This window comes from Megascapheus bottae, chromosome 28, assembly GCF_031878675.1.
Source record: "Megascapheus bottae isolate mThoBot1 chromosome 28, mThoBot2.hap1, whole genome shotgun sequence".
Lineage (NCBI taxonomy): Eukaryota > Metazoa > Chordata > Mammalia > Rodentia > Geomyidae > Megascapheus > Megascapheus bottae.
The window spans coordinates 4,050,857-4,076,299 of NC_143536.1; the positions used below are offsets into that span (position 1 = coordinate 4,050,857).

At 45.7% G+C, this 25,443-nt stretch overlaps 1 protein-coding gene across 6 annotated transcripts; it reads left to right on the forward strand.

Annotated features, from left to right (window-relative positions):
• Nucleotides 1–94: 94 nt before the first annotated feature.
• On the forward strand, nt 95–25,109 carry Rad9b (RAD9 checkpoint clamp component B). 6 transcript variants are annotated; one of them, XM_090320041.1, is made up of 12 exons: nt 95–188; nt 7,159–7,250; nt 10,205–10,275; nt 11,346–11,495; nt 11,684–11,798; nt 13,922–14,021; nt 16,497–16,603; nt 17,674–17,780; nt 18,498–18,562; nt 20,172–20,294; nt 21,864–22,062; nt 24,588–25,109. In XM_090320041.1, exons 2-12 carry the CDS (start codon nt 7,196–7,198, stop codon nt 24,705–24,707), a joined length of 1,212 nt encoding a protein of 403 aa, XP_090176167.1. In that variant the 5' UTR covers nt 95–188; nt 7,159–7,195; the 3' UTR covers nt 24,708–25,109. The 6 variants fall into 6 exon arrangements, with proteins under 6 accessions (XP_090176167.1, XP_090176165.1, XP_090176166.1 ...); XM_090320039.1 differs by lacking the exon at nt 95–188 and having other exon boundaries at nt 7,010–7,250; XM_090320040.1 differs by lacking the exons at nt 95–188; nt 24,588–25,109 and adding an exon at nt 24,179–24,568 and having other exon boundaries at nt 7,010–7,250.
• Nucleotides 25,110–25,443: the final 334 nt, after the last annotated feature.

Below are 25,443 nucleotides of genomic sequence, written 5' to 3' on the forward strand. Positions count from 1 at the left end.
CTGGTCGGTGTTTGACCGCGGGGCCGAAGGTCGGGGAGGATGGGGAGCACGTGGTCTCCAGACGCGTGCACGCGCCCGCGTCCCCGCCGCGCACGCTCCCGGCGTCCCCGGGCTCGAGCCCTGAGCCGGGCACCGGGTGCCAGGCGATGCGGGGCCAGGCTGCGGGGTCCCGCGGGGCCCAGACCGAGGTATGAGGAACTGAAGCCCGGCTTCACGCACGCTAGGCAAGCACTCTATCACTAAATCCCTTTCTCAGCCTACTTGTTACCTGAGTAGTTTAAAAACACAGACTTTCCCACGTCTTCTCAAGGTCACCACATAGTCAAACTTGATCCAGGTTAGGGCTAGTTCTAATGAAGGGCTTGGTGGCTGTCCGCTGTAGGCCTTGAACCCAGGGCCAGGGCACTGCCTCTGAGCTTTGTGCTCCAGCTGGCTCTCTACTGCTTTGAACCACAGCTCCAAGTCTGGTTTTCTGATGGTTAGTTAGAGATAAGAGCTTCATCTGCAACTTCAGTGTCATCACTGCAAAGTCTCATCAGGTTTCGAAATTAAACACGGGTTATCAAGAAGGTTACGTGAAAAGTAAACATTTATTACTGAAGAAAAAAATGCACACAGAAAGTCTATATTCTCTCTGTTCATGCACTAGTTGTATAATAATGTCCAAATGCCAACCTTGAAGGTATTTACAAGGATAATTTTTTTCTTCACACAGAATCATTTACTGTGAGGCAGACTTAAAATAGAAACCCTATACTGCAAACTACATAGAGTTTATAAGAAGCTTAGAGCAAGTAGTAACAGAGGATGCATTATATTTTACAGCAAAATATTATAAAAGAGATAGCTATGTGATTCTTAAATGTTTAATTACTTGATTTGAACAGGGGAATGAAAACCAAAATCAAGACAGACTGGCTTCAAGATTTTTTGTATTCAATTCTTTCTACTTTGACGTCATCTCCAATTAACTGATAGACATATGTGACCACTGTGGAAGCCTGGATGTCCATCAACACAAACGATGGAATAATATTTCTGGAAGAAAAGACATAATATCAGTGTTTTGTACTAAATAGTACTAGAACTATAAGTTTCAATTTAACTTGAATTCGAGAAGAATTTTTTTTGTGTGTGCCAGTCCTGGGGCTTGAACTCAAAGCCTGAGCACTGTCCTTGGGCTTTTTCAAGGCTAGTGCTCTACCACTTGAGCCCACTTCCAGCTTTTTTCTATGTATGTAGTACAGAGGAATTGAACCCAGGTCTTTGTGCATGCTAGGCAAGCACTCTACCACTAGGCCAAACTCCCGGCCCGGAGAAGAAATCTTGGTTGTTGCTTGTGTAGTTACAAAGAACCATTACCAGTGAGAGGAGGTGGTTCAAGCCTGCAATCCTAGCTGCCTCAGAGGCAAAAGAGGGAGGATCAAGGTTTGAGGCCACCACAGGTATAAAAATTGGTGAGATGGAATCTCACCAGTGACTGGGCGAGGTGTCACATGCCTGTCATCCCAGCTGCAGAGCATAAGAGTGGGGTGCATCCTGTGAGGTTGTCATCCCTGTAAGAAATAGCTCAGGCCAGCCCAAGCATTTGGGGAAGCCATACCTGGAAAATAACTAATGCAGGGGCTGGGAGTTTGACTTAGTAGTAGAGTGCTTGCCTAGCATGCACAAAGACCCGGGTTCAATTCCTTGGTACCACATACATAGAAAAAAGCCAGAAGTGGTTCTATGGCTTAAGTGGTAGAGCTCTAGCCTTGAGATAGCCCAAGGACAAGGACAGTGCTTAAGCCCAGGGATTGCCCCCCCAAAAAAGGGGGGGAGAAAATAACACAGACTGTAATGGGGCTCTAATAGAGCACCCACCTAGCCCAAGCCAAGCAAGGTCCTGAGTTCTATCCCTAGCACTTCCAAAAGATAAAAACAAGAACAATTACCAAAAGAATTACTTTATTATTATTTTTTTTTTTTGGCCAGACTTGAGGCATGAACTCAGGGCCTGAGCACTGTCCTTGGACTTTCACAAGCCTAGCACTTTACTACTTGAGCCCTAGCACCACTTCTGGCCTTCTCTGTGTATGTGGTACTGAGGAATCGAACCCAGCGCTTCATGCATGCTAGGAAAGCACTCTACACTAGGCCAAACTCCCAGCCCCCAAAGAACTATTTTAAAGGTTGCTTTTAAAAATTGGGAAGGGGGCGTGGGAGCTGGTGGGTCACGACTGTAATCCTAGCTACGAGGCTGAGATCTGAGGATCGGAGTTCAAAACCAGCCCAGGCATGAAAAGACCAGGAGACATCTCCAATTAACCACCAGAAAACCAGAAGTGGCACTGTGGCTCAAGGGGTAGCCTTGAGCTCAAGACCTAGGGGACAGTGCCCAGGCCCAGAATTCAAGCCCCATGACAAAAAAAAAAAAAACAAATGGGGGAGGGGGATGGCTGGGATGTAGTTCAGTGGCAAAGTGCTTGCCAAGCAAGTGCAATGTCATGGGTTCAATCCCCAGTAACAAAAAAGGGTGGGGGGGAGGGGAGGCGGTATATAATGGTACCACAACTTGAACTTGGGGCCTAGCATTCTTGCTCGACTTTCTTGGTTATGGCTGGCACTCTTATCCCTTGCACCATGCCTTCAACTCTCCTTTTGCTGGCTTAATTGGAAATGGAGTCTTGCAGACTTTTCTGCTATGACTGGCTTTGAACGAAGCCTCTCCAGTAGCTAGGATTATAGATGAGAACCTCCAGCACCTGGCTACATTTGTCTTATATAAAATGTCATCAAGGCAATTGTTAACTTTACTATATACTACTTACGTTTCCAAGGCATTATAGGCCCCTGTGGCAGAACCTGGGTTAATGTAGAATTTATTTTCATGCTCAAACGCTTCAAATTTGTGGGTGTGTCCTGAGATAAGAATGTCCACATCAAACTGCCTCTGCAACAGGGCCAGGCTGGCCATGTCTCCCCACGGGATGACCTGGTGTCCATGGATCAAACCAATTTTAAACTGTCCCACAGTCACAACTTTCTGTTCAGGATAGTTCAGGTTCTAATGTAAGAAACAGACACAGAGAAAGTATTTTAGAGCTAATGATGTTAAGAATTTCATTTGGGGGCTGGGAATGTGGTTTAGTGGTAGAATGCTTGCCTAGCAAGTATAAAGCGCTGAGTTCTATTCCTCAGTACTACATAAACAGAAAAGGCCAGAAGCAGTGATGTGGTTCAACTGGTAGAGCACTAGCCTTGAGCAAAAGAAGCTCAGGGACAGCACCCAGACCCTGAATTCAAGCCTGAATTCAAACCCTGAATTTTTTTTCAGTCTTTGACAGCCAAGCTCCCCTTTTTATGGCTGCCACTTACCCAAGGGTCATCCAGTGAGTGGCTAAACTAAGATCTAAACTCTGATAGCATGGCTTCAGGGCTTATAAATATAGCAAATTAGAAATTAAATCTAACTCTTGCTAATTAAGTTGTCTTTACACAACACAGAGACAATCGTGTGTGTGTCCATTTGGTTCAGTATACAGAAACCTTGTGAAAGAGAACCAAGTTTAAAAAAAAATTATGAAAGCCAGGTGCAGTGGCTCATGCCTATAATCCTAGCTGCTCAAGAGGCTGAGATCTGAGGATCGCAGTTTAAAGCCAGCTCAGCCACTAAAGTCCGTTGAGACTTATCTCCAATTAACGACCAGAGCCCAGAGTTCAAGTCCCATAATCGACCAAAAAAAACCTAGAAAAGTTAGAATTCTGAGTCCTGACGCGGGCTAGCCTAGTCTTCATGCTTGGGACCTCTAGATCCTGGGGAATTTTTTTTTTTTAGACTTCCTCCTTTTGCTAGAGAGATTGTTCCCTTTTCCCTGCTTTGTCCTACTTTACTTTGATATTCATCAAAAATACAAACATTTGCTGGGTGCTGGTGGCTCATGCCTGTACTCTTAGCCAGGTAGGGTGGTTCATGCCTGTAATCCTAGCTACTCAGAAGGCTGAGATCTGAGGATCACAATTCAAAGCTAGCACCAGCACTAGAAAAACGGAAGTGAAACTGTGGCTCAAGGTGTAGGGCAGTAGACTTGAGCTGAAGAGCTCAAGACACCACCCAGGCCCAGAGTTCAAGTCCCACGACCGAGACACACAAACAAGAATCAGGAAAGGGGAAGGAAATAAGGGGTGCAGTAGGAAAGAGGACAGGAAACACATTACCTCATCAAAGTCTCCTCTCACGATATGGACGTCACCAGCCAGAGTCTTGAGATAGTCATAGCTTTCTTTGGTGCAAAGGTTTCCAGTGCAGAGAATGTGTTGAATCTTCCCCGGCACCAGGAGCTTTTTGAATTTAGCCGGCAGACTGTTGCACCGATGAGGGATATGCAGATCTCCTAACACCAACACCAACTTTCAAGTGGCAAGGTGAGATAAGGTATGATATTAAATATGATGCCAAGTCAACCTTCTCTTCCTGTGATTCCCCTCTTAAACTAAACTTTCAGATGACTCCAGAACCCAGAAACACTTCATATCATAACCACTTAAACATGTTCAGTAATATACTGTTTCCTAATCAGTCTCATTTTGGATATAAACTGTGCATGCTTGATAATTGTCTTATTTACTCAGCCTCCTGAGTAGCTAGGATTACAGGCGTGAGCCACCAAGCTGGCTTCCTACATGATTTTTTCCCATACAGACATCCCATTCCTAAATGGATATGCTATTTAACTGCTTTTCAAGGCTTGACTTTATTATTAAACATCTAATTGAGCCAGATGTCAGTGGCTCACTCCTATAATCCCAGCTACTCAGGAGGCTAAGATCAAGAAGATTGCAGTTCAAAGCCAGCCTGGCAGAAATGGGCTATAAGAGCCCATCTCTAAAACAATCAGAAAAGAAAAAAGAAAAAAAAAAAAAGCACAGCGTATGGGTATGGCTCAAGCAATAGAGTTCTATCTGTGCCAGTGCCAGCAAGCCAATGAGTTGTGAGGCCCTGAGTTCAAACTCCAGTACTACACATACAAAATTAGCAAACAAACAACAAAAACCATATTAATAATTTTGCCACTACAGGGCTGGAGACATGGCCTAATGGTTAGACTGCTTACATAATAAACACACAAACCTGAGTTCAAACGGCAGGACTGAAAAAAAAAATGCTCAAAATAATTCTACCACCACAGGCTTTGTAAATTAAAATTCACCAAAAAATAGTACAGATGAAACTAAAGCAATTACTAAGTAAAATTCAACTCATTTGATGACAAAAATGAAAACTGCAAAGAAAAAAAACATTTATCAGCACACAATAACTGAGGTAACATGAATTTATAAACTGGTATACTTTAATTTTCTTTTTTATGAACAGTTTCAATGGATAATTCTTTAATATAACTGTTCAATGCAGATATCAGTGGGAATCCCTTCAGATGTGGATTGAAGTTCAGTTAATGTGGGAAGCTGGCACTTGGGAAAAAATAATAGATTTCTATGTTTAAGCAAAAGTCCCAAATTTATGGAAGGATATACATCTGTAAGAGGTTGAGAATACTTGGGACTGAAAGTAAATGAGCCATTCAATTGGGATATAACAGAGAGAACACTAGTGATGCTTGGTACTTAATAACTGAAGAGCTAAATGCAACCGAGTACCATGCATTATCCCAAGTATAACCAGGGCTTCTGACAACCTGCAGATCTAGCTGTATGAACAACCACAGAAATCCCTTTCTATGAATTAAGAATATTGGTAGGACAGAACCTTCTGGTTTCTTCTTCACTAAGAAGAAGACACAAGGGAACTAGTGTTACATAGCATTAAGGAATCTCCTTGCCCAAATTACACACATTGATCTGTCAGGTTAGCCACAGATTACAGCGTCATTTAAAGACAGGAAAGATGCTAGGGATGGCAGTCTTGTTAAATTCATATAAAGAAACAAATCAAATAAAGCATGGGAACTTCTTATTTGATAGCTCTTGAAGGGAGGAGAACCCAGTCATCAGCCACCCAACCACCATTGTTAGTGGAGCTAAGAGGAGAAACTTACTCTGTGCCCAGCCTTAGTGGAATGAAGAAGTTGATTGCAGACAGGGAAATGGAAAAAAAAAAGGGGGGGAGTAAAATATGACCAATGTTAAAAAGAAAGCAACAAAAAGAAACAAAACGAAACAAAGACCCATACCAAATGAATATGCCAAAACTTGTTAAATGATTTGAGTTATGAAAGAAAATGTTAAAAAAAATCAGCTGTGTTCAAAACAGATATTAACAAAAAGAAGCATTTGCTGGATTTTTTTAAGCACCACAGAAGCACACAATTATACGTTTGTCAGTTTTTTCAACTTTTCTTAATCTTGTCCTCCGCATAGACTTGTCCATTTTTGGGGGGGTGGGGCGCAAGGAGGGAGGTACTGGGCCTAGATGCTGTTCCTGAGCTTTTATACTCAAAGTTAGGACTCTACCACCTGAACCAAAGCTCCACTTCCTGCTTTTTCTGCGAATAACCAGAAATAAGTGTTTCATGGGCTTTCCTGATTGGGATGTCCTAACCACACTCCTCAGATCTCACCCTCCTGAGTAAGTAAGAATTACTGGCATAAGCCATTGACACCAACTTTTTCTCTTTCTTATTCTGTTTCGATTCTTTTCTAAGATTATATAAATAATCTTTATAAGACAATCTGGAAAATTCCTCAATAATACTTCAAAAGCTAACATTTTCTTTTTAATGGTAAGTCAATTATACAAGTATGTTGATTTTAATACGTTTAATTCAAAGTTCTAGTAGTGAAAACTAAGTTGTTTTGGGTTTGGTTTTTTTTTTTGGTAATATATTACCATGAATTCAGTATCCAGTGATGTGTTTCCTATAGACTTGTCTTTTTTTTTTTTTTTTTTTTTTGCCAGTCCTGGGCCTTGAACTCAGGGCCTGAGCACTGTCCTTGGGCTTTCTCAAGGCTAGAGCTCTACCACTTGAGCCACAGCACCATTTCTGGCTTTTTCTATGTATATGTGGTACAAAGGAATGAAATCTGGCTAGGCAAGCACTCTAGGCCAAACTCCCAGTCCCTCCCAGAGACTTTTGGACACTATAAAATGTTGAATATCTTTCTCCTATGTAAAAAAAAAAAAAATAGTTCTAAAATTTTGGCATGTTTCCTTTCACACAGAGATGATGTACCATCTCAACTACCACCTCCCTCACCCATGAACGATCGGCTCTCAAAACAACTTCAGACATGTGAATGTGGAATCATGACAGGTAAACACACCATCCCTTTGGATTCTATGTATCAAAATTATCATGCCGTAGACGATGGATTGGAAGCAAAAACCCGGAGCACGACTAAAGAGTGGCTCACGCCTGTAATCCTAGTTATTCAAGAGGCTGAGATCTGAGGATCAAGATTCAAAGCCAGCCCGGGCACAAAAGAACCTGAGACTCTCCAATTATCCTAGAAAAGGGGAAGTGGGCTCGAATCAAGGGAGCTTAGGGACAGCATCCAGGCTGAGTTCAAGCCCCAAGACCCACAAAAAAAAAGAAAAGAAAAAGAAAATTCAGGGCCCGGAGTTTGGCCTAGTGGTAGAGTGCTTGCCTAGCATGCACGAAGACCGGGGTTCGATTCCTCAGAACCAGTACCACATATATAGAAAAAAAAAAAAAAAAAGCTGGAAGTGGTGCTGAGGCTCAAGTGGTTCTAGCCTTGGGAAAATCCAAGGACAGGGCTCAGGCCCTGAGCTTAAGCCCAGGACTGGCAAAGAAAAAAAAAAAAAAAAAAAGAATTCCACTACCAAGATGTTGGCTCCAAAGAGCAACGTAATCAAAGCTCCTTTGGAAAAAGCTGACGTTTGAGAGGACCAAGGGGCAGTGAGAACTCCCAGGCTTCCAAATGGGGAGTAAGGAGAGGGGTTGATGACCCCCGAAGAAGGCTGGGGGAGACTGGGAAAGGTGACGAGCTGCTGAGACAAAGCAGGGCCCCCGTCTCTCCAGGATTTTAGGCGCCTTCGGGGAGCCGCCCGCCCTCGAGGCGGCCCAGAGCGTCCATCTCCCGGGCCTACAAGGAAGGCACAGGCCAGCAGGAAGCGACTGCGGCCCCCTGTTTTCCACCCAGACGCCGGCTGCCGCCACCCGGGAGTTGACAACCTCGGCAGCCCATCGGGCGGGGATGCTGCCTGCCGCACAGACGCAGGGACGCGTCTGGAGACCGCGGGGGCCGCGGGGGCCGCGGGGCCCAGGCCAAAGGCCTTCCCGGCGCGGCGCGCGGTCTCGTGACCCAGGAGCGGCCGAGGGGAGCACCGGGGGCCGCTCCGACGGCGCCGGGACTCGGGACGCGGCGCGAGGCGAGGCCCCTCCGACCGCCCCAGGACTCGGGGTTCGAGGTTCGGGGCTCGGGACTCGGGGTTCGGGACTCGGGGGAGGCAGCCGCGCCCAGACGTGGCCACGCCTCTTTCCTAGTCCTACTCCCAGGCCTGCTCCAGGCCAGCGCCTCTGCCAGGCCCGCTTGGGCCTCGGGCCTCGCCTGAACTCTTCCCCTGAGCCTCCCTGCGGCGACCGACACCGCAGCACCACGGCCGAGCCCCCGGCCTCCGCCACCGAAGCAGCCGTGCTCACCATCCTGTCACGCCGCTCCGCTCGGTCACCAGCACCGCCACCCTCTTCCTCGCAGCCTTCTCGGTCCCGCCCACCCGTCCAGCGACCAATGAGAAGCGAGGTCGTCAGGCGAACTCTACGTAGGCCCGCCCACCAGCACCACGACCAATGAGAAGCGAGGTCTGCGGGAGAACTCTACGGAGGCCCGCCCACCCATCCCACAACCAATGAACAGAGGAGTCAGCAGGATGATTCTACGGGGGCCCGCGTAGGCCAATCCTAGGAGTGGAGTAAGAATAGGAGGAGCACGATTGCCTCGCTGGAAAAGCGCGGGCAACATCCGGGTATCTGAGTGCGTGCTCGCCGTGCGGCCTGCGGTGTAGCGCCGGCGGCCATGTTGCAGTGCACGATGAACGGCGGTCAACTGAAAGGTGGAGGGGCCCTTCTTGCTTCGGAAGCGCACGAAGCGTTCCTGTGGGCGGTTCTTGCGCAGGGCTCGCGGCCGGGGAAGGAAGGCCCGCCCGAGTTTCTTCTCTGTCGTTTCTGGCGATGGTGGTTTTTTCGGTAGCGGGGCTTGAACCGGGCGCTGTCCCCGAGCGCTCCAGCTCCAGGCTGAGCCACAGCTCCACGTCGGGGCGGGGGGGGGGGGTGATAATCAATTGAAGTTTAGAATCGCACGGACTTCCGCCGGGCTGGCTTCCATCCGCCTGAGTCGCTGGGGTGACAGGCTTGAGCCACCGGGGCCTGGCGACAGACACACTGTGTTTCTTAAAGCAAGGGGACGTTAGTGTACAATAATATAAAGGGTAAACGTATGTGAATATGACAAATGAACACATTTCAGATATATTCACTCGATTTTTGGATTTAGAAAAATCAAAATATCCTATTAGCAGGAAGTTCTTCTAATGTGGGTCTGGATAAACTCACATAAATTCGGTCAAATATAACAGGCCCCAGTTCCCCCTCCCCCATGGTCTTGCCCTTAGCTGTAAATTGAGGTCGTTAAGTTAACCTGAGCATTCTGGATGCTAAAGAGAGGCAAAATGTAGAGTTCAGGCAGAGTGTAGAGTTCAGGGCATTACAGAATAGACAACAAAGTTTGGGTAGAATAGATGTCAGCAATTTTCTGGTGATGAATTGTAGTATCTACAATTCTAAAACGCTATTTCCTTTTTTAGGAATTTGACCCAAGAACAGAGACAAATTGTTCAATTGAAGAACGAAGAGAAAATATTGAATTGATCCTAGTGTTCATGGAGCTTTAACTCTGTCCCTGAGCTGTTCAGCTCAAGGCTACCATCCTATCCCTTGAGCCACAGCACCACTTCCAGTTTTCTGGTGGTTAATTGGAGATAAGAGACTCGTGGACTTTTTCGTTCTGGGTTGGCTTTGAACCGTGAACCTCAGATCTCAGCCTCCTGAGTAGCTGGGATTACAGGCCTGAGTTACCCGGCTTCTAGTTTTGTTTGTATTTTTGTTTTTAAGTTTTAAAATTATCTGTAGTTATACAAAGAGGTTTCAGCTGATCCCGGTTTTCTTGACCAATGTAATTTATCTTAAGTGTTCTGCATGCTGGGAAAAAAAACCAAAAACATAAGCAGCAGTTTCTTTTTTCTTCATAGTATTTGGGAAGGCAATCCAAACTCTAGCACGAGTGAGTAACGAGCTGTGGCTTGACCCATCCAAGGAAGGTGTAAGTACGAGCATGAAGCTATAGTCCACATATTAAAGCAAGAAGTGATGTTGAGAGACTTTAGTCTCCAAAGTATGATTCCAATAATGTCACTCCTCTGAATGACTAATAATCATTTAACAAAATGAATACCAGGAAGCTTGAGCCACAACACCACTTTTGGCATTTTGTTTTTTCGGTCATGGGGCTTGAATTCTGGGCCTGGGCCATGTCCCTGAGCTCTTCAGCTCAAAGCTACCACCTTACCCTTGAGCCACAGGGCCACTTCTCGTTTTTTTTTTTTTTTTTTTTTTTGCCAGTCCTGGGCTTGAGCTCAAGGCCTGAGCACTATCCTCAGGCTTTCTCAAGACTAGAGCTCTACTACTTGAGCCACAGCACCACTTCCAGCTTTTTTCTGTGTGATGTGGTACTGAGGAATCGAACCCAGGTCTCTGTGCATGCTGAACAAGCACTCTACCACTAGGCCAAACTCCCAGCCCCATTCCTGGTTTTCTAAAGGTTAATTGGAGATAAGAGTCTCAGGGACTTTAGTGCACCTGGCTGACTCTGAACCAAGATCCTCAGATCTCAGCCTTCTGAGTAGCTAGGATTACAGGTGTGAGCCATCATGCCCTGCTCACTTCTGGAGTTTTTTGGGTTTTTTTTTTTTTGCCAGTCCTGGGCTTGAGCTCAGGGCCTGAGCACTGTCCTTGGACTTTCTCAAGGCTAGAGCTCTACCACTTGAGCCTCAGCACCACTTCCAGCTTTTTTTTTTTTTTTTCTATGTATGTGGTACCGAGGAATGGAACCCGGGTCTTCGTGCATGCTAGCCAAGCACTCTACCACTAGGCCAAACTCCCGGCCCACTTCTGGAGTTTTTTGAGTAGTTTATTAAAGAGACTCACAGGGACTTTTCTGCCCAGGCTGGCTTCAAGCCACTGTCCTCAGAACTCAGCCGCCTGGGTAGCTAGGATTACAGGTGTGAGCCACCACACCTGGCTAGTTATGGTCTTATTTGAACATACTTGTGACAATATACATAACGGAATTTAAAGTTGCTTTTGTCCCACACAGCTAACTTGCTTTTCTAGCTTGTGCTGCGAACTATGAATTCTTCTTCGTCAGCATATGGCTCTGTCCTCTTCTCTTCTGTGTTTTTTGAACAATATCAATGGTCAACCTCGGGAACAATGAATAATAATGACATTCCACTGTCTCTAAATTGCAAGTTCACAATGCAGGTAAATCTTGGTATTTTTCGGTCACATAGGAGAAATATTGATGCACCATAACATCTGCTCAGCATTTCACAAAATGTGGCACGCAGATCAGTCTGCTCATTTGTTCATATGCATAAACAAGCTGGGCCATAAGAAGGTACACAAGCAGCTATATACTGCTGAAAGGTTGTCTTATATTTGCTTTACAGTCAGTTCTGCCCATCTTTAAATGTCTGAATTTCCTTGAAAGAAATGTTGAGAAGTGCAAAATAGTCACCAAATCCAAGAAGGGCAGAGTTACTATTCAACTCTTCTGCAGACACGGTAGGTATACTAGAGTGGTTTAAAATACTGTTTCTTCTGAGCTGGCTTTAGTTTAGAATATTCAGACTTCCTGTCAAGACCTCTCTGTAGCATCATTGGTTGGGCTGTCGAAGGTTTTCCTTTATCTTTCCCTCTCCACTGTGTACAAGGTAGGATTGGGGCTGGCTGGGGCTGTGGGGACGTGAGTGTGGAGAGTGTGGTGGGGTCCAGCAGCCCCCAGTAGGCCCACAGTGCCCTCTTAGGTGCTCAGGCCCCATTGGCTGGCACCGATCACCAGGTGAAGTGGAGCCTGGGACCTGGAACTGAGGAGAGCGTGAGGCGAGGCTGGAGGTCAGCGCAGTGGCCCCTGCCACGATAGTGTGAGGCCACAAGTGAAGATGACGGGACAGCCTCGCCGAGGGAGCCAGGCAATGAGTGTGCTGACAGACTGCGCCCAGAGAACAATCACGCGCCGCCTGTGTTTCAGAGATGTGAGTGTGAACCTTGCTCTGCTCCTTAGCCTGGTGACAATGGAGGCCCTCTCTGACCCTTCCATTTCCTTCTGCACACTGAGGACCAGTGGCAGGCACGCGATGCGAGGTCTGGAGTTGATAGCACACTACTGGTCTGGGTGCCAGCTCCTCACTGTTCTCTCTTAAAGGAAGCCACTTTAGAAGATCCCACCACACCCACCATGCCCATCGTAGGCTGTAGAATAGCTCAGTAAATCATGATGAGTAACACGCACTCCTTACTTTAAGCCACCAAGGTGTGATTTGTTATGTAGCCAAAGTTAACTACCGCCATTCAATACGTAGACATTTGTGGCAAGTATTTATTAAGTTAAATGTTACGGTTGCTAATTCTGTAAAACAAAACAACAAAAGCACCAAACACGTTGCAAAGTCTTGTTTCTGTGAAGTCCCCTTGATTCCCACACATTATGCCAGCTTGGATTTTATTATGTACATTTTGTGGGAAAACAGATTCCAACGTCTTCGTATTCTTCTCCTTGAAAACTCACCACGACTCACTGAGCTGTAGTGTTTATCTTCTAAGATTGTCTGTTCCTCTTCCGCACAACATGGTGAGGACCAGAGAATGCGTGTAGAATGCATGCTGCAGTTTCTGGCACAATGTGGACTGTTCATGCCCAATCTGGACATTGGAAATACAAACGATGACAAGGACAGATTTCCAGATCAGAGGTTTTCAGCTTATAAGGTTTGCAACAGCAAATGACAAAGAACTCCCAGATCTGAAACATTTAGGTCCTGAGCATTTGGGAGGGTATTTGTTTTTGTATTTCAGCAAGGAAAAAAATTTGCAAGGAAAAAATTGCAATGAGGGTCTCACTCCAAAAGTCCTGCACAAAAAGAGCAGTTCTAGGGCCGGGAGTTTGGCCTAGTGGTAGAGTGCTTGCCTAGCATGCACAAAGACCCAGGTTCAACTCCTCGGTACCACATATATAGAAAAAAGCCAGAAATGGTGCTGAGACTCAAGTGGTAGAGCTTCTAGCCTTGAGAAAGTACAAGGACAGCGCTCAGGCCCTGAGTTCAAGCCCAGGACTGGCAAAAAAAAAGCAGTTCTAGAGAAAAGGTGCTATGATTGGAGGGCGATGGAGCCATGGTCTGTGGTGAGGGAAACTGGCTTACAATTTCAGAAATCAGCTAGCTTAACGGGATTCCAGCTCACTGTGATCAGACTAGATGACATGTTACTGTAGGACCACTAGAGGGCGGAGGCACACTGCATTAAGGAGTGTTGCTTCAAACTAGTTTTCTGCCCATATAGTGGTAGAGCTTGAACTTAGGGGCCTGTGCACTGTCCTTGAGCTCTTTTGCTTGAAGGGTAGGCTTTACCACTTTGAACCACAGCACCACTCCTAGTTTTCTGGTGCCCAATTGGAGATAAGTCCATGGGACTTTCCTGCTCTGGTTGTCTTTGAACTGTGATCCGAAGATCTCAGCCTCCTGAGTAACTGGAATTAGAGGTTTGAGGCACCAGCCCCTGGCTCAGAGGAGAATTTCACTGTTACAATTTCATGTGTGTATAGTATGTACCAATTATTGTTTTAATTTGACTGTGACGATTTACAGTGTTTTGTACTTATAATATTTAAAAAGTAGCTTTATTTTTTTAAGGTATTAAAAAAACTCATAATATACACTTTGAAGAAAGCCCAGCTGTGCAGATCCTTTTTGAAAAGAACATGTGTGCTAATATACTAGTCATTCAGCCAAGGTAATCAATTCCCTGTGTTCATTTTTTTTTCTTTTTTTTTCTGAATATAGTATTGTTACAATGGGAAAATTAATGTCCTAAAGCTCTTCAGTTATAATTTATTATTTTTTTGGTGGGATCTTTGTTGTTGTTGGTCATGAGGCTTGGACTCACTCTATACACTGTCCTTGAGCTTTTTTGCTCAAGGCTAGTGCTTTTACCGGTTTGAGCCACAGCTCCACTTCCAGTTTTCTGGTGGTTAATTGGAGATAAGTGTGTCATGGACTTGCCTGCTTGGGCTGGCTTTGAACCCAAAAGATCCTCAATCTCAGTCTCCTGAGTAGCTAGGGTTACAGACATGGGCCATCAGCACCTGGCTAAATTATTTTTTTTCAGTACTATGGATTGAACCCAGGGCCTTGAGTCTGCTAAGCAAGTGCTCTGCCCACAGGTTTTTGTTTTGTTTTGGGTGATAACTGGGATTAAATTCTTAGGCCCTATAGCTTTTTTTTGTTATCAAATTTTTTTATTAAAAATTTTATTAACACTGATTTTTTACATCATATTTCAAATGTCAAGTTTAACAAGTATTCAGGAATGGAATCTCTATATGCAATCACTGGCACATAAATTTAAGAATAAAATTAAAATTAAGCTGAGACTTTGTATGTCATAGATACATATCAATCTATGTAATATATCAATATGTCTATAGAATATATATATCACCATAAATTGATATAGTTATGTGCTTTACCACTTGTACCATGCCACCAACTCTTTTTGTTCTAGCTTATTTATTTTTTATCTTTTGCCAGTCCAGTTTGAACTCAAGGCCTGAGCACTGTCCTTGGGCTTTCTCAGATAGAGCTCTACCACTTGAGCCACAGCACTACTTCCTGCTTTTTTCTATGTATGTAGTACTGAGGAATTGAACCCAGGTCTTCATGCATGCTAAGCAAGTACTCTACCACTAGACCATACTCCCAGCCCTAGCTTATTTTCTAGATAGCATCTTGGGTTTTTACCCTGAGCCAGTCTGGAACTACAATTCTCCTAACTAATGCCTCCCTTCCCAGTAGCTGGTCTTACATGAGTGTGCTGTTGTGCCCAGCCCCTATAGCTTTTTTTTTTTTTTTTTGCCAGTCCTGGGCTTGAGCTCAGGGCCTGAGCCCTGTCCTTGGACTTTCTCAAGGCTAGAGCTCTACCACTTGAGCCTCAGCACCACTTCTGGCTTTTTTCTATGTATGTGGTACCAAGGAATTGAACCCGGGTCTTCATGCATGCTAGGCAAACACTCTACCACTAGGCCAAACTCCCGGCCCCCCCCTATAGCTTTTTATAAAGCTAAACCCTGACTTGGAAATATCACTTAAAGCAAACCTTAAGAAATATAATAGTAGGCCGGGAGTTTGGCCTAGTGGTAGAGTGCTTGCCTAGCATGCACAAAGACCCAGGTTTGATTCCTCAGTACCACATACATAGAAAAAAGCCAAAAATGGTATTGAGGCCCAAATGGTAGAGCTCTAGCCTTGAGAAAGTCCAAGGACAGTGCTCAGGCCCTGAGCTCAAGCCCAAGACTGGCAAAAAAAAAAAAAAAAAAAGAAATATAATAGTAGATAGTAACTGCCTAAAGGTAGCAATAATAATTTAGTGACCAAGAAAGTTCTAGTAATAGCCCACCTGTGGCTTTCTACATCCCCTTCTATTCACAGAGGAAAGCCTTTGCCTTAAATTACTAGGGCATATTTCACATTTAGCTGGGTGCCAGTGGCTCATGCCTGTAATCCTACCTACTCGGGAGATTAAGATCTGAGGATATTGGTTCAAAGCCAGCAGTGGCAGAAAAGTCCACAAGACTCCTATCTTCAGTTAACTACAAACAAAACAAAACTGTTCAGGGACAGTGCCCAGGCCATGAGTTCAAGCCCCAAGACTGACAAAAGGAAAACCAAAAACCAAGTATGGAGTATGGCCCTTTAGTAACAATTGTTACTTAGCTATGTATTCCAGGCTCAAAGTCTCCGAGGAGGTTGAGGAGATGACGCCTCGCGGAGCTGAAGCCTCTGCCTGGAGGCTTCAGGTGTGACCTCACGGATCTGCCATTTGGATCCTCATAGAATCCATTCCGAGCTCTGAATGGAGTCCATGTTTGTGGGGTGCCTTCTAGTCCTCACAGGTGGCAGGTGATGATATGAGAAAAAAGGAAGAGGGAGGAAATGCCAAGTTCTCCCAGGATGCAAGCCGTAGTCCTTCATACTCCAGCCTCACACTCACCGTCTCCTGTTTGTATTTTCTGATTTTGAAGTGAACGGGAGAGTGCAGCTCAGACTTAGGGAGCAGAAGAAAGACCATGAATACTGGGAGGCGGCCAGAACTCAGAGTTCTAGAAATGGGCAGAAGGTCTTCCTACTTCAACCTTCCTAGTGCTGGCATTCCAGGCCTGTGTCACTGTGCCCGGAAAACAATGCTAATATAGATCATTGTCCTTTCCAGATTACTGGCTGAGATGGTTGCTCTTCTTCCATCAACTCTAGAGGAAGTTACCCTCACCGTAACGACAGCGGATTTTTGCCTCAAGAGTTCTAATGAGCAAGCAGTGGGTAAGGACAATATGTATATACTGGTGTGCTGGTGTCACTGGCAGCCATGCAGTACCCATCAGCTATGTCATATCAATGTAAGAAACAGGACACCTGTCATCCTAGCTACTCAAGAAGCTGAGATCTGAGGATCACAGTTCAAAGCCAGCCAGGCACTAAAGACTTGCTACTCTTTTTTTTTTTTTTTGCCAGTCCTGGGCCATGAACTTAGGGCCTGAGCACTGTCCTTGGACTTTCTCAAGGCTAGAGCTCTACCACTTGAGCCTCAGCACCATTTCTGGCTTTTTTCTATGCATATGGTACCAAGGGATTGAACCCTGGTCCTTGTGCATGCTAGGCAAGCACTCTACCACTAGGCTAAACTCCAGGCCCAGACTTGCTATTAATCACTAAAAAACGGGAAGTGGGCCTTTGGCTCCAGGGTGGGCAGTGGCCTTGAGCTGAAGAACTCCGAGACAGCGCCCAGGCCCAGAGTTCAAGTCCCACGATCCAGAAAAAAACAAAACAAAACAAAACCTCTTTAAGAGATCCAGGAATTTTAACACAGTTTGTAATTCCGTATTTGGTTTTGACTTCCAGATTTCTAAATGAAGAGAATGATTACTAAGGAAAATATAATTTCAGCTAAAGTTGTAATGTCAGTTTCTCACCTTCTACTGTCCTCTGTTTATCATAAAGGAAACCTGAGGAGCCAGCACCCATATGTGCAAATAAACCTTGTGTCATGTGTCCCCATTTACCACTCATCCCCTTCCTAGCCCTCTATCTGTATCCTCCTCCAAGCTTGGTTTCCATTCCCCATAGTGATAGTCTTATATTAAAATTAAATTAAATAGGCCAGGAGTTTGGCCTATGGTAGAGTGCTTGCCTAGCATGTATGAAGACTCGGGTTTGATTCCTTGGTATCACATACATAAAAAAAAGCCAGAAATGGTGCTGAGGGTCAAACTCTAGCCTTGAGAAATCCCAAGGACAGTACTCAGGCCCTGTGCTCAAGCCCAGGACTGGCAAATAAATAAATAAATAGACCTCTGGGACTGATTTTATTCTTCATTTTGTTCTAACATTAGACACTAACAGTTCTGTGCACAGTTCCATGTGTGTGGACAGAGATGAGTTTGACTACTTTCAGATTGGAATGGATACTGAAATAACATTCTGTCTCAAAGATTTGAAGGTAAGAAAATATTTGTGTGAAACTCAAATTTAAAATTTCACTGATAAGCCTGATACTGTGGCTCACACCTGTAATCCTAACTACTCAGGAGGCTGAGATCTGAGGATCAAGGTTCAAAGGCACTAAAGAACTTGAGACTCTAATCTCCAATTAATCACTAGAAAACAGGAAGTGGGGCTGTGGCCCCAGAGGTAGGGCGGCACCCTTGAGCTGAAAAGCTTAGGGACAATGCCCAGACCTAGAGTTCAAGCCCCATGTCCCCCCCACACACAAAAAAGAAATTTACTGATTTTTTTGTCAGTCATGGTACCTCAACCCAGGGCCTAGGCTCTACCACTTGGCGCCATAGCTCCACTTCTGTTTCTTTTTCTGCTTATGTGGGTAGTACTAAGGAATTGAACCTGGAGCCTCTGGCATGGTAGACAAGCACTCTACTGAGCTACTTTCCCAGTCCCCAGTGATAATATTTTTTTTTTTGCCAGTCCTGGGCTTGAGTTCAGGGCCTGAGCACTGTCCTTGGACTTTCTCAAGGCTAGAGCTCTACCACTTGAGCCTCAGCACCACTTGCGGCTTTTTCTATATATGTGGTACCAAGGAATCGAACCCAGGTCTTCGTGCATGCTAGGCAAGCACTTTAACCACTAGGCCAAATTCCCGGCCCATAGTGATAATACTTTTAAAGTAAAGATTTCAACTTTCCTTCTTCACTTCCTTCAGGGGTTCCTGACACTCTCCGAAGCTGTGCGTAGTCCTGTCGCCATGCATTTTGACTTTCCAGGGAGGTAAGCCTTGGGAACTTTTCTTTTCTTTTTTGTTTCCAGTCCTGGGCTTGAGCTCAGGGCCTGAGCACTGTCCTTGGACTTTCTCAAGGCTAGAGCTCTACCACTTGAGCCTCAGCACCACTTCTGACTTTTTTCTATGTATGTGATACCAAGGAATCAAACCTGAGTCTTCATACATGCTAGGCAAGCACTTTAACCACTAGGCCAAACTCCCGGCCCCAACACCTCAGGAATTTCTTATGTTTTTATTTTATGTGTGTGTGTGTGTGCGTGCATGTGTGTGCGCGCGTGTATGCCTGTCCTGGGGCTTGAACTCAGGGTCTTGGTGCTGTCCCTGAGCTTTTGTGTTCAAGTCTACTACTTTACAACTTGAACCCCAGCTCTACTTCCTGCGTTTTTGATGCTTAATCAGAGGTAAAGGGTCTCTGATTTTCCTGCCTGAGCTGGTGTCAAGTCTCCTGACTAGCTAGGATCATAAGTATGAGCCACTGGCATCTGGCAGGAATTTTTTTTAACTTTATTAGCAATATTGATTGAACTAAAATACTAAAATTTTAGAAGATGACTTTCTTTTTTGGTAGTACAAAGGTTTGAACTCAGGAGCTCGCACTTGACAGGCAGGTGATCTACCATGAGTCATATTCCCCAGTACAAGTTGACATTTTTTTGGTGGTGGGGGGAGAGTTGTGGGGCTTGAACTCTGGGTCTGTGCACTGTTGGCATGCGCCACCAGCACCTGGCCCAAAATGACTTGTTTTTGTTTTTTTGGTAGGTGGTGCAGCTTGAACTTGGCCTGGTCATTGTCCCTGAGCTCTTCAGCTCAAGGCTACTGCCCTACCCCTTGAGCCACAGCACCACTTCCGGGTTTCTGGTGGTTAATTGGAGATAAGAGCCTCACGGACTTTAGTGCCTGGATTGGCTTTGAACTGTGATCCTCAGATCTCAGACTCCTAAGTAGCCAGGATTACAGATGTGAGCCACTGCACCCAGCTCCAAAATGACATTTTTATGTGTAAATTTGCTGGCCCTGATTCTTGAAATCAGGGCCTGGGCACTGTCCTGAACTCTTTTGTACATGGCTAGTGCTCTACCACTTGAGCCACCACTGTACTTTTGGCTTTTAGGTGGTTCATTGGAGTTAAAGAGTTTCATGGATTTTCTTGCCCAGGCTGGCTTTGAACTGTGATCCTCAGATCTCAGCCTCCTGATTAACTAGGTTTCAGGTCTTGAACCACCAGTATCAAGAAGAAACATCTACTTGTATTGCTTCTACTCCAGAATTATATATCATTTTATAATGTGTTTCAAATGTCCACTAGAAAATACGTATCGCTGGGCGTGGCTCATGCCTTTAATCCTAGCTACTCAGGAGGCAGAAATCTGAGGGCTATGGTTTGAAGCTGCTCGGCAGATAAAAGTATAAGACTTTTATCTCCAATTAACCTCCAGAAAACCGGAAGTGGCATTTGGCTCAAGTGGTAGAGCACTAACCTTGAACAAAAGAGCACAGGACAGTGCCCAGGCCGAGTTCAAGCCGCATGACTGTCCAAAACAAACTAAAATAAATAAATAAAAATAAATACAATTTTTGCTTACCCTGTCCCTTTAGGCCAATGGTGCTAAGTATTAACGATATGTTATTGGAAGCTTACTTCTACTTGGCCACCTTGGCTGAGGATGGAAGCAGGCCGCCCTCCCCACTGTCGCTGTGCCTGCCCCAGGAAGGAGAAAGGTGAGTGTCTGTTCTGCTGTGTGATGGGCTGCAAGAGTTACATGGCCTTCACTTAGAAAACAACCAAAGAATGAGCATTACCTGAGAATGTGAGGAGCAGCTAGGAGGCTGAGCCATCGCATTAGAGACTTAGCCAGTCTTGTTCCAGCATTTGCTTTTCCTCACCTGACGAGAACGGAACGGGATGGTCTAGTTCACCTTCATTATCACTCAAAACGCATGCCCAATGCCCATTGGCCTTTAAGGGTGACAGAGGATTAGTTGCCCCAGGAAAGCATTCAACCCTTTTTCACAAGGAGGGCTGGAGGCCAATTTCTCTCTTCTGTTCTTTTTCTCAGTAACTTTTTTTTGGGTGGTGGTGGTGGGAAGCATGCTTCATTAAGCTAATTTCAGAGTTATAGAAAAGATACAAAGAAAATATGGAAAAAAACTACAAGGAAAAAAATAAAATACCTCCTAGTCCTAGCCACCATTAACATTCTAGCTCACTGAACTTTCTTTCAGACTTCGTTTTGCATGAATACAGGCCTATGCAGATGTCTGACGCGTGTGTGTGTGTGTGTGTGTGTGTGTGTGTGTGTGTGTGTGTGTGTGTAAGTGCTGGGGATGGAACCTAGGGCCCTGCACATGCTAGCCAGTCCTATATATTTATGTTTTAAACATATATATATTATGACATGTTTCAGTATTATGACTCACAAACATTGGTTTTCCCTGACCTCATAAAATTATAAACATGGCTGGTAGTTTATATACTTTTTTATATACTTTTTTTCTTTTTACCAGTCCTAGAGCTTGAACCCAGGACCTGAGCACTGTCCTTGGACTTTTCTCAAGGCTAGAGTTCTACAACTTGAGCCACAGCAACACTTCCAGTTTTTTCTATGTATGTGGTACCAAGGAATCGAACCCGGGTCTTCCTATATATAGTCCAGTCCTCCTTAATTTTTTCTCCTTCAGTTCTGTTACCACATTATATACTATCTCCTATAACTAGGTTAATTTATTAAAAAATTTAAAAAATAGAGCCGGGAGTTTGGCCTAGTGGTAGAGTGCCTGCCTAGCATGCACGAAGACCCAGGTTCAATTCCTCGGTACCACATGCATAGAAAAAGCCAGAGGGGCCGGGAGTTTGGCCTAGTGGTAGAGTGCTTGCCTAGCATGCATGAAGACCTGGGTTCGATTCCTCGGTACCACATACATAGAAAAAAGCCAGAAATGGTGCTGAGGCTCAAGTGGTAGAGCTCTAGCCTTGAGAAAGTCCAAGGACAGTGCTCAGGCCCTGAGCTCAAGCCCAGGACTGGCAAAAAAAAAAAAAAGAAAAAGCCAGAAGTGGTGCGGTGGCTCAGGGTAGAACACTAGCCTTGAGGAAGGTCCAAGGACAGTGCTCAGGCCGTCAACTCAAGCCCAGGACTGGCAAAACAAAACAAAACAAAACAAAATCCCAAACATGAATCATAACTTTCAACAAGTACCTCTGCTGTTTGGCTATATTTTCTAAATCGGGACATCACATGTCTCCAGGGGGAATAGTCTCAGTGTTCTCATCCAACCCCTTCCATGCGTCAGGTCAAGTCGGAAAACTGGGCAGAGTGGAAGCAGCCAGGTTGCAGAGTGCATCTCGAGGAAAATGCCACGGAAAAGGCTGCGTCCTCCCAGGTCTCCCCCCGAGAGCTGTGTCCAGGAACACCACAGCAGCCCTCTGACCAAGAAGAGATCACCCAATGGGGAGCACCCGGTGGGGGAGTCCAGCCGGGCACTCAAGAGGGTAAGAGAAGTGCTGACATGACCCTGTCAGGGTGGGAGTTCACCCCAGCCACCCTGTGTCCTGAGCACTCATTCACGGCTTGCTTTTCTTAGCCACGAGGACTGAAGCCAGGGCCTCCAGCATGTGCCTGCCATTGAGAGCCTCCCTTTCCGTGGTGCTGGGTCCTTGAGCTTGCTAGGCAGGCACTAACCTTCTGAGCTACACCTCCAGCATTGGACTTTGCTGGCTATATTTGAGATAGGGTCATTTTACTGCCTAGGCACGAAGCCACCAAGTCCAGCTCTTCATTGATGGGGGTGGGGGAGTTAAGAACATTTCTGCCTAGAACCGAGACCCCAACCATCTGGGCCTCAAAGTCCAGGTGTGGTGCCGGCCTTTTCTTTTCTTTTTCCTGATAAGAGACCAAGCTAGTCTCAAATGAAGCAAAATCTAATTGATGGAATATCAATATGAAAGAGTAGTTAAATTATTCCTTTTGGGGGAGGGGGCAGTCCTGGGCCTTGAACTCAGAGCCTGAGTATTACCCTTGGGCTTTCTCAAGGCTAGAGCTCTACCACTTGAGCCACAGCATCACTTCCAGCTTTTGCTATGTATGTGGTACCAAGGAATCAAACCTGGGTCTCCGTGCATTCTAGGCAAGCACTCTACCACTAGGCCAAACTCCCGGCCTCAGTCATTTCTAAGGCCAAATTCAAGCAGAGACTAGGTCGTCTGTGTTCAAGAGTGGTTGTGCAGGTAGTCTTCTCCCCTGAACACAAGCAGCAGGCTGGGGCGAGGCAGAGCTCACTGCTTCACAGGCACAACAGGAAATCATTTTTTGGTGCTTCAGGTCCCTGAAGTTGACTGGGATTGCCCTGGTCCTTCCTAGAGGCTCTCTTCACACTGTGTCTGGTCACACCATCAGTTCTAAAAAGGCCATGGGAATGATCTGCCTTCATGTGGAGAACTGCAGTGCAGAATTGCATTATGGGTCAGTGGTGCGGGCCATTCTCAGTCTCCTGGACCAGGCGCCCCTCTGCCAGCTTCACCCCATGGGTACTCAGCATGGTTTGCCCAGGGGACCCTGGGGCCCTGGGCTGCAGAGCTGGCTCTGGAGCTGAACTCCCAGGGCTAAGCTCACTTTTGCTACTTGTTCACTATGTGTCCTGGTAAGGTATTAGTCTTTGCTTCAGTCTACGCATCACTGAATTACACCCCTCAGGTGGGATTGTGAAAACACACCCCAGGACAGCACTGGCCCGGCTTCCTCTCCATAACTGCTCAGGGTGGCCTGGGTGGGCAGCCTTGTGCCTGGAGCTGCCTCACCCAGCATAACGCAGCCTGCCCTTCCTATTTGTCTAACTTTTTATTTTAAATTAATTTGGGGCAATTAAAAAAAGGCTGCCATTTCACAAATGACTATTTCTTTTCTTTTTTTCTTTTTTTGTTCGTTGTGGGATTTGAACTTTGGGCCTGGGCGCTGTCCCTGAGCTCTGCAGCTCAAGGCTACTGCCCTACCCCTTGAGCCACAGCACCACTTCCGGTTTTCTGGTGGTTCATTGGAGATGGGAGAGTCTCAGGGACTTTTCAGTGCCTGGACTGGCTTTGAATTGCGGTCCTTAGATCTCAACCTTCTGACAATGATTACTTCTTGGGGGCACAGGGATGTGGCTCTATAGTAACGCATTGCCACTGTGCACAAGGCCCTGCCTTCTTGCCCTGGTGTCTTATTCACACACATGCAAGGTTATTTCATTGGAGAAAAATCAGAAAATACAGATACTGAGAGATGAACAGAGAGGTACTTGGCATATCCCTCCATGTTTAACTTTTTTCATGTGTACATGCACTCAGACATACGGACATATTTTTTTCTGTACTGGGGATGGAACCCAGACCTTTGTGTTTACCAGTGCTGCACACCCCACCCCAACCCTATGATAAATGTAGCCTCACTTGTCAATAGCACACGTAATTCTCATACATCATCCCCCAGGTCGTTCATGGGTCTGCATCATAGATTCGCTGCACCTCCGTGAATCGGGGCCATTTGTTTTCCAATTCCTCTTTCTCTCTACTGTGACATGGTGGTAGAATGTCTCTAAATTTGGGCTTTTTTAATGCTTCCTCATGTTAGGTCTCAACAAAGCCACAAAGCACTTAAGGTGAGAACACAACACAGTGGTGTTGATGACTGGCGATGAGATGGCCAGCTCTCCAAGCGGCAAAATGACTTGTTTTCTCCTAGCAGCCGAGAGCCTCCAGGCGCTGGGGCCCTGAATGCACTCCACTTCTTTGCCTAATGACTTAGCATCCACTTAGCTTTTTGTGAGAAACTTATTCTCCTACCACTGTATGCCAAGCACTGACTCTTGTTGTTTCTATATTAGATGAACCTCCATTTTAAGACTGCCTCTCCTCTCCCCTTGGCTTGTCATTTGCATTTTTGCCTGACATCTTACTCTGCAGGCTGGCGGCTGGAGCTCACTCCTTCCTGAAAAGTCCTCACTTCAGAATAAACAGCGGGCTTTTTTTTTTCCCTCTAGTTTTCTTCCATGTTCTTTGGAGCAGTTTTTTCCAATCAGCAAGAACACACCACTCACTCTTCTCATAGCCTGGCAGTAGCAAGTGACAGTGACCAGGACATGGTGACATCTGACCCTTAGGTGGGGTTGGGGCTGCCCACAAGGAAGTTCAAGCTGTACCACTGCCGTCTTGCTGGAGGACAGAAACTCTCCTGTACAATGAATGGCAGCATCCAGAGAGCGACTCAAGAGACAGAGGTGTTCGGTGCAGAACAACGCACATCGGAGTTCTTCACTGTGCAGCAGTCAGGTCTCAGAGGCGACCTGAATCGGCAGGGTTTGCGTGGGTGTACCTGTGCAGGTGCCACATCCACGGGGACACTCACCATTCTGCAGTGTGCACTTAGTACCTGCTGGACGCATTCGCGTCTTACTTTCAGAACCAGCAAAAATATACCTCATTTCTCCTCCTGTGATGACCGATTGTCTTTAGATTTTTAAAGTAACCTGAGAATTGGAAAAAATGGTCAAGAATAAAAAATACCTACCTTCTCTTTGAAGTAATCGTAAAGTTCTCTTTCCTTGCCTTTAACTGTTCTGATTTCTGTACGATTCTATCCTGCAGTGGAAAAGTATCCAGAGAAAACGTCAAATACTTCACTAGCTGGCATTGGGCCGCCTCCACTCACAGCCTGAGTGGAGTACAAGGGAGACAAGACTCTCAGTTTTTAAAACCAGTCCTGGGCTTGAGCTCAGGGCCTAAGCACTGTCCTTGGGTTCTCTCAAAGCTAGAACCCTACCATGTGAGTCACAGCGCCACTTCTGACTTTTTCTGTGTGGTACTGAGGAATGCTAGGCAAGCACTCTACCACTAGGC

What these genes read in the sequence shown, in the direction of transcription:
- Rad9b (XM_090320039.1), top strand. Translation starts at nt 7,085, where the DNA reads ATGTTGAATATCTTTCTCCTATGTAAAAAAAAAAAAAATAGTTCTAAA. An exon ending in TGAATGTGGAATCATGACAG is followed by an intron (nt 7,251 to 10,204) that starts GTAAACACACCA and finishes TTTTCTTCATAG; the next exon opens with TATTTGGGAAGGCAATCCAA. An exon ending in TCTGTCTCAAAGATTTGAAG is followed by an intron (nt 17,781 to 18,497) that starts GTAAGAAAATAT and finishes CACTTCCTTCAG; the next exon opens with GGGTTCCTGACACTCTCCGA.